Source organism: Apodemus sylvaticus, chromosome 11 (assembly GCF_947179515.1).
Source record: "Apodemus sylvaticus chromosome 11, mApoSyl1.1, whole genome shotgun sequence".
Taxonomy (NCBI): domain Eukaryota; kingdom Metazoa; phylum Chordata; class Mammalia; order Rodentia; family Muridae; genus Apodemus; species Apodemus sylvaticus.
The window spans coordinates 69,028,823-69,041,369 of NC_067482.1; the positions used below are offsets into that span (position 1 = coordinate 69,028,823).

At 41.7% G+C, this 12,547-nt stretch overlaps 1 protein-coding gene across 9 annotated transcripts in view; it reads left to right on the forward strand.

The window, feature by feature from the left end:
• The first annotated feature begins 332 nt into the window (after nt 1-332).
• The window catches only part of Bod1l1 (biorientation of chromosomes in cell division 1 like 1), a 56,035-nt gene continuing 43,820 nt past the window's right edge, over nt 333-12,547 (forward strand). For all 9 annotated transcript variants that reach the window (XM_052199657.1, XM_052199662.1, XM_052199659.1 and 6 more), the window contains exons 1-4: nt 333-691; nt 6,478-6,602; nt 10,796-10,986; nt 11,476-12,090. In XM_052199657.1, the coding sequence (XP_052055617.1) occupies nt 455-691; nt 6,478-6,602; nt 10,796-10,986; nt 11,476-12,090 (1,168 nt within the window). In that variant the 5' untranslated portion in view covers nt 333-454. The remainder of the gene's footprint in view (nt 692-6,477; nt 6,603-10,795; nt 10,987-11,475; nt 12,091-12,547) is intronic.

Here is a 12,547-nt window from a genome sequence, read left to right on the forward strand (position 1 = left end):
CTTCGGAGAGTTCGCCAGCAGTTCCACGGCTGCTTCGCAGTGCGGCGGGCTTGGCAGCCGCAACAGTAAAACTAGACCAGTGCCTCATTCCTGTCTGCTCTGGGCTGAAACTACAGGTGGAGAGCTCACGGGAACACGCTCCAACCCAACCCTTAACGGTTCCGCTTCCCAGCCGCCACCGCAACTGTTCCCGCCCATCTCAGCCTCGTGAGGGCGCTCACGCCTCAAGGCGGCTGGAATTGGCCCTTCGCGGCCCCTGTAGCCAGACTTTGGTTGCCGCTGTCACCGCCTTTTCCTCCTTTCCCTCAGTTCCCTTTCACTTCCGGGGTTGCTCTAAATCCGCTGGTTCCGTAACAACATCCCGTTGGCTTCCGTCAGGCGGCGGGACCTGTGTAGCCGCCTTCGCCGGAGCGCTTGCCCGCCTGGGCTCGCGCGCTTCCCGGTCCGAGCCGCCATGGCCACCAACCCGCAGCCGCAGCCCCCGCCGCCCGCGCCTCCGCCGCCGCCACCGCAGCCACAGCCTCCGCCGCCGCCGCCGGGCCCTGGGACTGGCCCCGGAGCGAGCGGGCCGGGAGGCGCGGGTGCGGGCTCCGGGGACCCGCAGCTCGTTGCCATGATCGTAAACCACCTCAAAAGCCAGGGGCTCTTCGACCAGTTCCGCAGGGACTGCCTGGCGGATGTGGACACCAAGGTACGGGGCTGGAGCGGCGGGCGGCGCGGGAAGTGGGGTCCCGCGTGCTCGGAGAGGCGGCTTCCCCGAGCCGGACCCTCGGGACTGTCTTGCATTCAGGGCTCCGGTTGCAGCCGCTTCGTTTGGTTTGTTTGTTTGTTTGTTGCTGCAGCGGTGTGCCATGCACTCTGCAAGGCTTGCAGTGTTCATTCATTCCTCTGCCCTTGTTTTCCTTTCTCAGGCTAGTGTTTCTTGAATACCTACGCTGTGCCATGCACAGCAGTTATACCGCTGTGGTAAGCAAGACCAAGTCGTTGTTCTTAGGGAGACTGGTTTGGAAGCACTGGTTCGCAAAGAGACTCCGTTTAGTGTTCATTCTTATTTTCCGTGGTCTATTTACTTTTTTCGCCTAAGTTGTTTTTTGCCTACCAAAAGTTTCTTCGGCTTGTAAACGCCACAAATTTAGCGTTTGCAGATATCGTAAAATGGTAAAGGAATGGTTTGCAATAAGTTTTGCTGGATGTTGAGGGGCAGGTGGGCTTGCAAAGGCAAGAGAAAAACAGTGGGTTGGCAGACGGACTGTCGTTTGATCTTTTGCAATGGCTGCCTGGTTTAGTAGTTAGGTCAACTCAGTTTGCTAAGATGAGAAGACGCAGAGAAAGAGATATGAAGGTATAGTCCATAGTGCCAGCCGTGGAAATCTATGGAGAAGAAATGACAGCAACTTAGGCGACTGAGGACGGTGAGGCAAGGGTCAGCAGAAAGGTTCCCTAACCAAAAAGAAGGAGAGGGAGGCAGGCACCCGGCACCGACGTGGAAGGGTGCTTTAGCAGGTCGAGCTAAGGATGCAGAACCAAGCAGCCAGAGAGGTTGGTGAAAAGCGAGGAGAATGTGTCTGGAAGCGGGCGAAGGGAGAGGTGTTGGTTCCTCTTGTGGGGTTTTCATTTGGTTTCATTTGGGGGTTTGCGTATGTGTTTATTTTTGCTTTAATGTGCGTTGGTCCTTTGAATTGGAGTTGTGATGGTGGAAGGATTTTTTTTCAGACTGGCAGGTCTGAATGAAGAGTCTAGTATCTTTAAAAGGGGGTGGTGGTGGTTGCAGCATCTGCATATCCTTGGGCTTTAAGGTCACCTGCACACAGCTCTGCCATCTCTATAATAATTCCTCCGAAGAACCTGAGGATATCGTCTACAAGGACTCTGGTGCTGGGCCCATTCCCTTAGCCTTTCCATAATGTTGTAGATTTTATTCACAGGGTCTTCAATTAATTGGGTGGGTATAGGAAATATAATCTTACTTTGCGTAGGGACTATCATAGCCATATTATAAAATCATTGCTGTTGCCTTTTGAAAAATATTCTAATAGGAAAATATTAGGCATGGTCAGGTAAATATTTCCCCATATAAAGCTAGTTGCTTGCAAGCAAAAAGTGGATATTACACACTTTGATGTTCTTAGAAATCTGTGTATTTGTGTTGTCACTCTGTGTATTGTGTATAATACATTTAATGTTTTAATATTTTGATGACAGGTACAGTTTTTACAGTTCAACCTTTCATTTGTCCCATCTCCATTAAATATTATTGTTGCCTATGGTATCCCTGCACAAACTTCCAAAAGTAGATTTTTTAAAAATGTTTTTTGGGGGAAAAGAAAAGTTGGTATGACAGATGTGCACATTAAAGTGCTGTTTTCAGTAGTTGACAGTGACTGGCTAGAAGCAGTTTCATGTGGTTCAACCTTGTGCTGTGTATAGAAGGGGACCACAAAATGTCCTTCTGTAGATAAGAAAGCTTGAAACTAGATAAGAGTGGAACAGAGAAGACACTCTCTTCCCAGAGAGCAGCACAGGGAGGCATACTTGCTGAATCTTCCCCATAATCATTCCTTCTTTCTTCCCTCCCTACCACTGTCCCTACCCCCCCACACACACACATTCCTCTCCTTTAGATAACAGCTGTGTTCGTTTTAACTTAAAATATTTATAATTAAGTCACATTTCTATTTTTTCTAATATGTTAAAGCCAAAAGAATATGACTTAGGAATATCGCATCTATAACAACACAATGAGTAGACCAAAATGGAGGCAATATTCCCTATTCATATAAAGGACTGTCACTTTAATGGAACTCTTGAGTCTCATCTGCCACTGGTAGGAAGTATGGTATTCTTCACAATTGAACGTGAAAGCCTGCCCTGCTTTCTACCTGGCAGTCAGTGGATTATATCAGTCACATATATGTGTAACAGTCCCAGGTGCTGTCTAAGAAGAGTCTTCCATCCAGTGTATCTACATCAGGGTGAGATGTACCAGTGCCTACTTCCATTCCTGGAGCTATAAAATATAACTTTCCTGGTAGGCCTGCAGTCATCAGTGGTCCTGAAGCAAGATTAATACTATGGCAGACAGATTGACTATCATTCTTGAAAGAGCTGTAGCCTTGGATAGCTCCAAAATCCGGCTACTCCACTAAAGCTGCTCCTTCTAGACAACTAGTCATCAGGAGTCTGACTCAAGCTGTGTGACTTGAAAGCCATTCTGTTCCCTTTTTATTGATTAGCAACTAGAGCATGAATAGGGACGATCAGGAGGCCCAGCATTCTGTCCTATACAAGAATCTGATGGACCAAGAAAATTCAATCTCTCAATGACTGGTAAATGGTAGTTTTGGATACTTTCTCAATTATGAATGGCTTCTGATCAATTGGTTCATAGATCAAATAAGTATTCACTGTTCAAATCTGATGTACCAGACATATTTTAGAAAGCTGGAAGTACAACAGTAAACCAGAGTCTGCTTCACAGTTTATCCTAACAGAGGGAAAAAAAGTAAGTAGTGTATAATCAGCTCTGTAGAAAAGAATAGAGCAAGAAAAGCAGGAGAAGGCTGACTGCTTTGTTCTGGGTAAGGTTTCAAGTAAAATAATATTTGAACTATCCTTGAAAGAATTTAAAAAAAAAAAAAAAAGGATGCCTTCCAATCCTGGAGCAGAAGAAGTGCCAAAGACCTGAGGCAGACCTGTGGAGAGGGGAAAGTGTGACACACACACACACACACACTCATGCACACACGCATACGCACACGCATACGCACACGCATACGCACGCACACACATATTCTAGTACATTGTGAATGAACTGTTTAGGGTTTTTCCTGTAGTGAGAAGTTAATGCGTTTTAAGGAAAAGTTAATGGTCTGACTTGTATTTTAAATGAGATGATAATTCTTGATCTACTTTGGACTACAAATATTTTGTAACCCTAATTTTTAGAAGATTTACTGTACTCTATTGAAAGATGGATGTGAGTTAGGCATGGGCAGGCAGGAATGTCAGGATGTGAGAAGCCTTGGGGCCTGGGTGGAAAAGATAGAAATGGGTCTGAATGTCCTCTGATGTGTCTGCTAGGACCTGCAGACTTTGCTGACCAGAAGAACTTGTTGAATTTAAATTTAAGTCAGGATCTTGCTATATAGCACAAGCTGTCCTTGAACTTACCATGTAGCCCGAGTGGACTTTTGACATTGCTGTCCTCCTGCCACAGCCTTGCAAATGCTGATTACAGGCATGGACCATCATGCCCTGCTAGTGAAAAACCACATAAACAAGAAGCATTTTCTTTGGAGGGAATTGAAATTTGAATTTATTTTGAGGGGACTAAAAAGCTAAGTGTATTTAAGTCTAATAAATGCTTGTTAAAAGAAGAAATATGTATTATAAATGTTAGAAAGAAAAAAATTTTCACGTCGATTTAGAATTGGAAGAGGGGCAGGAATAATTGGATGATTTTCCTAGGGAAGAGAAAGAAGCAGAAGTTGAAAATTGGTAGTGATGGAAGAACAACTCATAACCTTCAGTTCTGTGCGAGGTAGTTACCCAGTTATCAAAGGACAGTGTGTTAATCACTGACCTGCCAAGCCGTGTGGACAAGAGCATGCAAACATACAGTGCCCTGCAAGAATGGCCGAGTGGTGGTGTATAGAAGATGGCGGGAGCGGGAAAGGATGGTGTGTAGTAAGCTCACTTTGGTGCCAGAATGGTCTGGTTAGAATGAGAGCTCTAAGGTGAGAACTTTGTTAGGTGGGCAGCTAGAGGGAATGGTTACATGAAAATTGGTTACTGGGATAGCCGCTTTTACAGGAGGGAGGGCAAGGACAGCTTCTGCTCTACGGCAAGATCCTGACTTAAATTTAAATTCAACAAGTTCTTCTGGTCAGCAGAGAGAAGTGGCACAGGGTGATACTGCTCTATTTTCCTTAAAATCCTTCCAGGTCGCCAGGCAGTGGTGGCACACGCCTTTGATCCCAGCACTTAGGAGGCAGAGGCAGGTGGATTTCTGAGTTCAAGGACAGCCAGGGCTACACAGAAATCCTGTCTTGAAAAAACCACCACCAAAAAAAAAAATCCTTCCAGGTCACTTACCCTCTTTGAAGGGGGAAAAAGACAGATAAGCAGAGATAACCCTGAATGAGTAGATGAGGGAAGTGATTAGGTAAGGACCCTTTTTGTTTTGTTTTGTTTATTGTGTTTTGGTTTTGAGACCTGATTTCTCTGTGTTGCCCTGACTGTCCTAGAACGCAGAGATCCACCTGCCTCTGCCTCCTTAGTGCTGAGGATTAATGGTACATCACTGCAGCCCAGCTAAATAATCCAATTTTTTTTGTTTGTTTGCTTGCTTTTGTTTTGTTTTTCAAGATAGTATAGCTCTAGTTGTCCTGTGATTCATTCTGTAGAGCAGGCTGGCCTTGAACTCTGATCCACCTGCCTCCCAAGTGCTGGGACTAAAGTTTGTGCCCTTACCACCATTTCTTAAATAGAGAAGATTTTATCTCTGTTTCATCTTCTTCTGCTTCTTGTTGTTGTTGTTGTTGTTTGGTGGGATGGGTGGCAATAACTGGGGAGGTAGGCTTTCTAAGCCTTAAATGTGGACCTTTTAGGCTGGTTACTTGTAGGGTCTGCCCTGAGCTGTGTGCAGTATTCAGTAGCATTCCTGTCCTCTTTCCTCAATAATAATCTAAAGTACATTAGACATTGCCAAATTCCCCCTTGAGGGAAGAGAGATTAAAGTCACTCCTACTTGAGAACTACTTTTACCTCAGATTTAGTATATAGTTCAGTGGTTTGTCCCCGAGTAATTTTTTGAGTCTGTAACTTTTACCTCTTATCTTACCACTACAGACCTTCATTATTTTAGTTATTGCATACTTTTCCAGGTGAGTTTTGTGTCTACTTACACACAGCTGTTGAACCACTATGTTCATGTGTAATGAATTCTCATTCTCAAACCTCCTCGTGCAAGCACCAAGGTCCCATCTGTTTCTATTGTCTTTGGACTCTCTTCTCTGACAACATTAGACTGCCAATATATGGGTTTTCTGAATACTTCTGGCATTATATTTTTTCCTAGTCCAATAATTCTTTTTTTGTTGGCTCTGTCTACAAAGGTTATTCTCATTTCTAGTTACTTCCTGCAACACTGAAACTAATTTTCCCTGTAGGTCATATGCCACATTCTTTTTCCAGACTACTTTCCTCCCTCTCTTTGTTTCCAGGCCTCCAACATTAACGATTGTGTGTTTTGTTTCTAGTTTGTCTACAAAAAGGATTGTCTTCTTTACCTTAACTCTGTTTACAAACAACTTGTCCTAGACAAAACAGGCAGCATTTGTGAGTTATAACTATGAAACTTTCCATCAACTATGAGAAACCTTAGGACTATTAAATATGTTAAAATTATTGAACTGAAGTTCAATATTGTATGAATTAAAGGTTTCTAGCATTTACTGGTTTTGTTTTTCTTTCTAGCCTGCCTATCAGAATCTGAGGCAGAGAGTTGACAACTTCGTTGCAAACCACTTGGCAACTCATACATGGAGTCCCCATCTTAACAAGAACCAACTGAGAAACAATATCCGACAGCAAGTTCTGAAGTAAGTATGAGTTAGGGGCACAGGCTAGGTTTAAAATGCTGTTGTTTACTTTGTCTGAAAGCAAACAGAAATACATTCTCATGGCAGCAGTTTTGGAAGTTTAATGTGACTTAGTCCAGTAAATTTTGGAGTATGACCTCATCATTTCATATTTCTTTTATAAATTTTTATTCTTTTCCTATAGACTTAGAGTGGTATTTAAGTACTTGAGAAAAGAAATAGTGCGACTTAAAGAAAAACTATCTGAGGAATCTCTTTGTAAATATTGATGGATATAAATGCTATAATGTCCTATCCAATTACATTAATGACGATTTTCTTGTCTAACAAGTAGAACGCACATGACACAGCTCTGAAATTTAAAAAAGAAAATCCCTTGGTTGTAGGTGTTGCCTTCTAATATATAGTATGTAGCTAAATGAAAGTATTTTGATGTGTTCAGTCATTTTTGCATCAGCATAAGACACAAAGAATAAAAGCTGAAATATTTAGAAAGTCTGAAGTATTTACTTTAAAAAGAGTATGAACTTGATTTAAAGTCGTCTTCTTGTTTTTGAATATAAATATTTGCTAAGACAAAAAAGTCTTTCTATCCCAGTTGTTTAAAGAGTGCCTATTCTTCCTGCTTTGACAAATATTTATACTCAAGAACATTTATACAGTGTGGCTTTAAACAGGTGAGCATCTAATTCAAGCCTATGTAATGTGACAGTGCCAAGCCACAGGAAGCCCCAGAAATAAAAATGTGCTAAAAAGTTCATTTAGCACCAGGTAATGCTAGAATCCCAGAGCTTAGACTGTGTCTCCCTGTCCATAAGAAAAGGAAATAACACTGGGTTTCTTGTCTGTGTTTTAAAAGCTGTTTGAGAGCCTATGAAAGAGCCTAGGTGAAATCAAAAGATGCCATCGGAAAGCTGCTTAACAGTACCTCTTGGTAAAAAGTCAAAGCTGTTTCCTGAAAAGAAGATACTAGAAGGAGTCTATTGAGTGACAGGCCAAGAAGGCTCCTTATTTCCACAAAGGCCTTCAGTAGAACAGCAAGCAAAGTAGCACAGGAATGGGAGCTGGGGTGTGGCTTCCGTTTATAGGCAATGCTGCTGATAATCCAGGGCTCTCTTCAATACTTCCTTGCTACCAACCTTCTATAGATGATTGCACTGCTTCATTACCATCCTGTTTAGAAGGCTGTTGCATCCTTCTCAGGAGAAGGGTATCTTTTTCTTTACAGTGCTGATCCAGTCCACAGGATCCAACAAATCTTGTACTATTTTATTATCCAATGTTGAGAGTCTCAAAAAGAACAGTTTTCTGGAGTTTTGTTTATTCTTTAGTATACAAAATCTCTAAGACAAGGAAACTGTCATTTTATTTTAGTTGAGGGAAATGTAAAAAAAATCTATCACTTACAACCCTAGTACAGTAAAAGACATCTTGACTATAGTTTCATACCTGATAAAAGGTAAGGAAGCCAAAGACTGTGGCAGCAGTGAGTGAATGAACACTGAGAGACTAGAGACTGGGAAGGGGAACAGCCACTCTTCTGAGTCCTCTGTGCATTGTCCCCTTCTTACCTTGTGGGTATGGAGGTCAAAGAAAATCTCCTTCAGTGGAATCCAGGTATTCACCTCAGGTCCACTGAGACATCTTGCTTACCCATTTGCAAAGCTTTATGTTAGAAATAGTAGCATATTGAAGTTTTTCCTTAGAGAAGGATTTTGTTGCAGTTGTTTGTTTGTTTGTTTTGAGACAGGGTATCTATTTTTTTTTGTTTTATTTTTGTTTTATTGATACAGGGTGTCTCACTACATAGCTCTGGCAGTTCTAAAAGCCACTCTGTAGACCAGGCTAGAAACTCACAGATCCACCTGCCTTTGCCGTATGAGTGAGTAGGTATGCACTACTCTGCCCAGCTAGTTGTATGCAGACTAGGACTGTATGCACCCGCCCTATAAATAATTGTAATCTGAAGCAGGTTTTCAAGCCCACCTAAGAAAGTACTCAGCTGACTTAAGCCATTGCAGTTGCCATTTCTATAGAACAAATGGCCTGCTATCAGCAACTTAAAGTGGGTGAACTTTAGTAGATTATCTTTTTATTCAAGAGGAAGGAAATTTTTATTCTGTTTATTTATTCAAGCTGCGAAATCTGAAAATGCTGGATAGCTTTCAGTAATGATTTGGACAAATTTTTAAAAGAGAAAGAAGTAGCTTAGTTTTGCTTATGCATTTAGTTTTTCCCCCTAGTATTAGGGATGAAATTCAGGTGGTCATACATGCAAAAAATAAGCACTCTATCACTGAGGTACTTTTTAAAAAATAATAAGGTCTCAGTATGTAGTCATGGCTCTCATATTCTCTATGTAGCCTAAGATGGCCTTGAACTAGAATGCTGGAATTACAGGCATCTACCACTTTGCCTGGATTCAGCCCTTTTTAATTTTTATTTTGAGAAAAAGTCTCCAAATTTGTGCAGGATGGCCTTGAACTCTACCCTGAAATTTCCCTGTTGCTCAGGACAGTCATTGAGATTATCCTGCCTCAGCCTCCTAAGTGGGTGGTGTTAGACGTGCACTAACCAGGCCTGCAGGTAAGCAACTCTAACAGTGAATGTATCTGTGGTCAGCATTTGACTTTATCTATGGACCTCAGGCTGCAACTTTTCTCTCTGACAGTGAGTCTACAGAGCAGTGGACCAGTAGTTGTGGACCCTATTTTTACATAAGATCTTCCTCCATGGGAAGGAAGACTACATTTAAGAGTATTTTTGTTTACCGGACAAAAAGCCAAAATATTGGCAAACAGAACACAACTGAAGCAGTATTTTTGGGTTCACTGGGTTTTCGTCTTTAATTTTATGCCTTTGTACATATGCCTTACAGCAAACTTTTTAATGATTCTTTCTGCTACATTGCAACTCATCTTTAAAGGGGACAAAAAAGAATTTTAAGATACAGCAGTGTTTTCAGGATTTGCATTCTGTTCTTTAACTTTGTAACTTGAAAAAGCAGGTAACCTACTTTGTTGCATGTCAGCTCATTTTTCTTTGTGTCCCACATAAATAGAACTTTGTTATCACAGGGCTTCAGAGTGCCTTGGGAATTGAAAATCCAGTCCACCCTCACTGCAGACAGTTACACTCAGACATAGCATTTGACAGTGTAAAGATCAACACCACCTCACCCATTCTCTCCAGCAAGATGGGGGCCAAGAAGCAGGAGGCGACTAGTGTCTTGGTCTCCCAACACTGTCCTGAGCACTGTGACGATTCCTGGTGCATTCTAGGAAGAAATCTGCTCTTAAATCTGTTTTACTCAGATGTCATTTTACACAAGTGCTACTTAAAACATGTTCTTGTCCCTCTTCTGTGTGCCCGCTGATGTTTCTTAGATTGTGGACCCTTTTCTCCCCCCATCCCCTCTTCTATACACATTAAGACTCAGCTCCATGTCTTCTCTTGTGGAGTGTTCCCAACTTACTGTGAACATAGCCAAAACTCTCTTCCTCTTCTCTTTCCTCACAGCACATGTGTATGTTCACTTCTAGCCTCTTGTGTCTTAATGGTGTCTGTATCTTTAACCAGCACAGGGTCCAGGTCTTGTTTGCAGTTGCCTGGTTGCCAGCATGGTGCATTTTATGTAGAAGACATTCATAACCTACCTCTTTAAAAGACTAAATCATCCTACTTTATAGCAGGAAGGTAATAAAAAGAAAGCCAGACATCTTGAGTTTTATTTTTGTTTTCCTTGTTTATCAATTTGATGAAATTATACTTTGTGTATGTTCTTCACCTTAACTAGAAACTCCAAGACTTACAAAAAGTTTATATTTTCTATTTTCTAAGAAGAAAACATTTCAGAATCAAGAGATTTACTAGACCTGGAACTCCTCTCTCGTGAGGTCCTCTTATGTTCCAGGGATGGAGGTTGAGAGAGGCACCACCTCCCTCGTGCTCTGTAGTACTGCAGCTACTACACAGGCCTTTTTGTGTTTTAGCCTTTCTACCAGCAATGCATTGGGGACAGTTTACAAATGTCTTTGTAGTAGAGCATACCTAAAACCACCACTGTATTAACTTTCCCAAATAGAGTATTGAAGGTTGAACACATATATAATAGATTCTATTTTCTTTAAAATAATTTGTGCAAATTATATAAAAGTATTTCTTTACCTTTCTATAAATTGATTGTATTTCAGATCGGGAATGCTGGAGTCTGGTATTGACCGAATTATTTCTCAGGTCGTGGATCCAAAGATCAACCACACATTCAGGCCTCAAGTCGAAAAAGCTGTGCATGAGTTTCTGGCCACATTGAATCACAAAGAAGAAGCAGCTGGCAGCACAGCTCCTGATGATGAGAAGCCAGAGTCTTCTGTCATTACCCAAGGTGCTTTGCTTTTACTCTTGTCAGTTCCCAGACTCTTCCTGTTCTGATTGCCTGGATAGAGATGTTTGGTTTTTAATATATAGCTCCATCTGGCTACTCTAGTGAAATTATATATATTTTCAGTATTGCTCAAGTTCCCCAACTAGCATGACATTTGTATTTTGAAATTAATTTCAAAAAACATTATAATAATGATGAGTTTGTGTGTGTGCACACTTGCTATAAGAGAGAATATAACTGAAATAGTAAAGACATTCTTCTCACAACTGGGATGTTCTCAGATGTGTTGGCACCCTTCCTGTAAGACACTATGTACTTAGGAGATAGAAATGTTTGAGTATGTGTTCTAGTATTGTACCTGAAAAGCCTAAGGGAACATGCATTTCTGCTCAGCTTATAACGGTAGTGTGTAGTGTCAATGAAGCAGTGGGCTGTTCTATTTCATACATTTATTCCCATCTTCCAATTTATTCTTATCTTTCCTTGAAGGTGCTCCTGCTCCTGGGCCCACTGCTAATGTAGCCAGTGATGCCATGTCAATCTTGGAAACCATAACATCTCTTAACCAAGAAGCCAGTGCTGCCAGAGCTTCAACAGAAATGTCAAATGCCAAGGCCAGTGAAAGAATCTCCAGAAAACTCTCATCTCAGCCAAGCACTGACCTTAGCACAGACAAGGAGAGAGGCTCGGAGGATGCGGCTGAAAGAGAAAAGGCTACCCCTGATTCTGGAGGAGACGGCCTAGATGCTGCTCCCAAGTCAGAAGAACCTAGTGATCTCCCTTGTCCAGTGGAAGAAACCAAAAATCATATGAAAGAGAGTAATAGCTTACTATTGCTGAATAAGGATGCTCAGCAGGAAAACAGTGACCCAAAAATTAAATCAGCGGACAAAGGAGAAAAGAAACCTGATGGTAATGAGAAAGGAGAAAGAAAGAGAGAAAAGAAGGACAAGACTGAAAAAAAAATTGATCACTCTAAAAGAAGTGAAGATACACAGAAAGCGAAAGATGAGAGACAAGCAAGGGACAGAGAAGTGGAGAGCACCAAGCTTCCTTCTGAGAAGAGCCACAGCAGAGCCAGGGCTGCCGAGGGCACGAAGGAAGGTAGGTGCACAGGGCCGCGTGGCATCGAGAGCACTGTCCTGTAAGGACAGGAAGAGGCAGCAGCACATTTGGCTTTTGATTGTAATGATTTATTTTGGTGTTTTCATGCGAAAACTTGCAAAACAATAAAAGTAATAAGCTGTGCATGGTAGCACCCAGCAGTAATCTCAGCCCTGGATATGCCTATTGCAGGGTCCAGGCTAGCCTGAGCCAAATGATTCTGCCCTGTTTGGGCTGGTTGGAAGACAGGAAATAAATAGTTATAATTTCTTTACTATACTGAGATGTCTGTTCACAAAGAAAATTTACAGCAAAGCTGTAAACTTTGTAATTTGTATTATCATTTTTCATACTATTCAAAGTAATTTTAAATTGTATATGCTAATCTTCAAAATACTAGGTAGTAATAATAGATACTTAAAATCTACATTTATAGATAGCCTTACACTGAAAATTA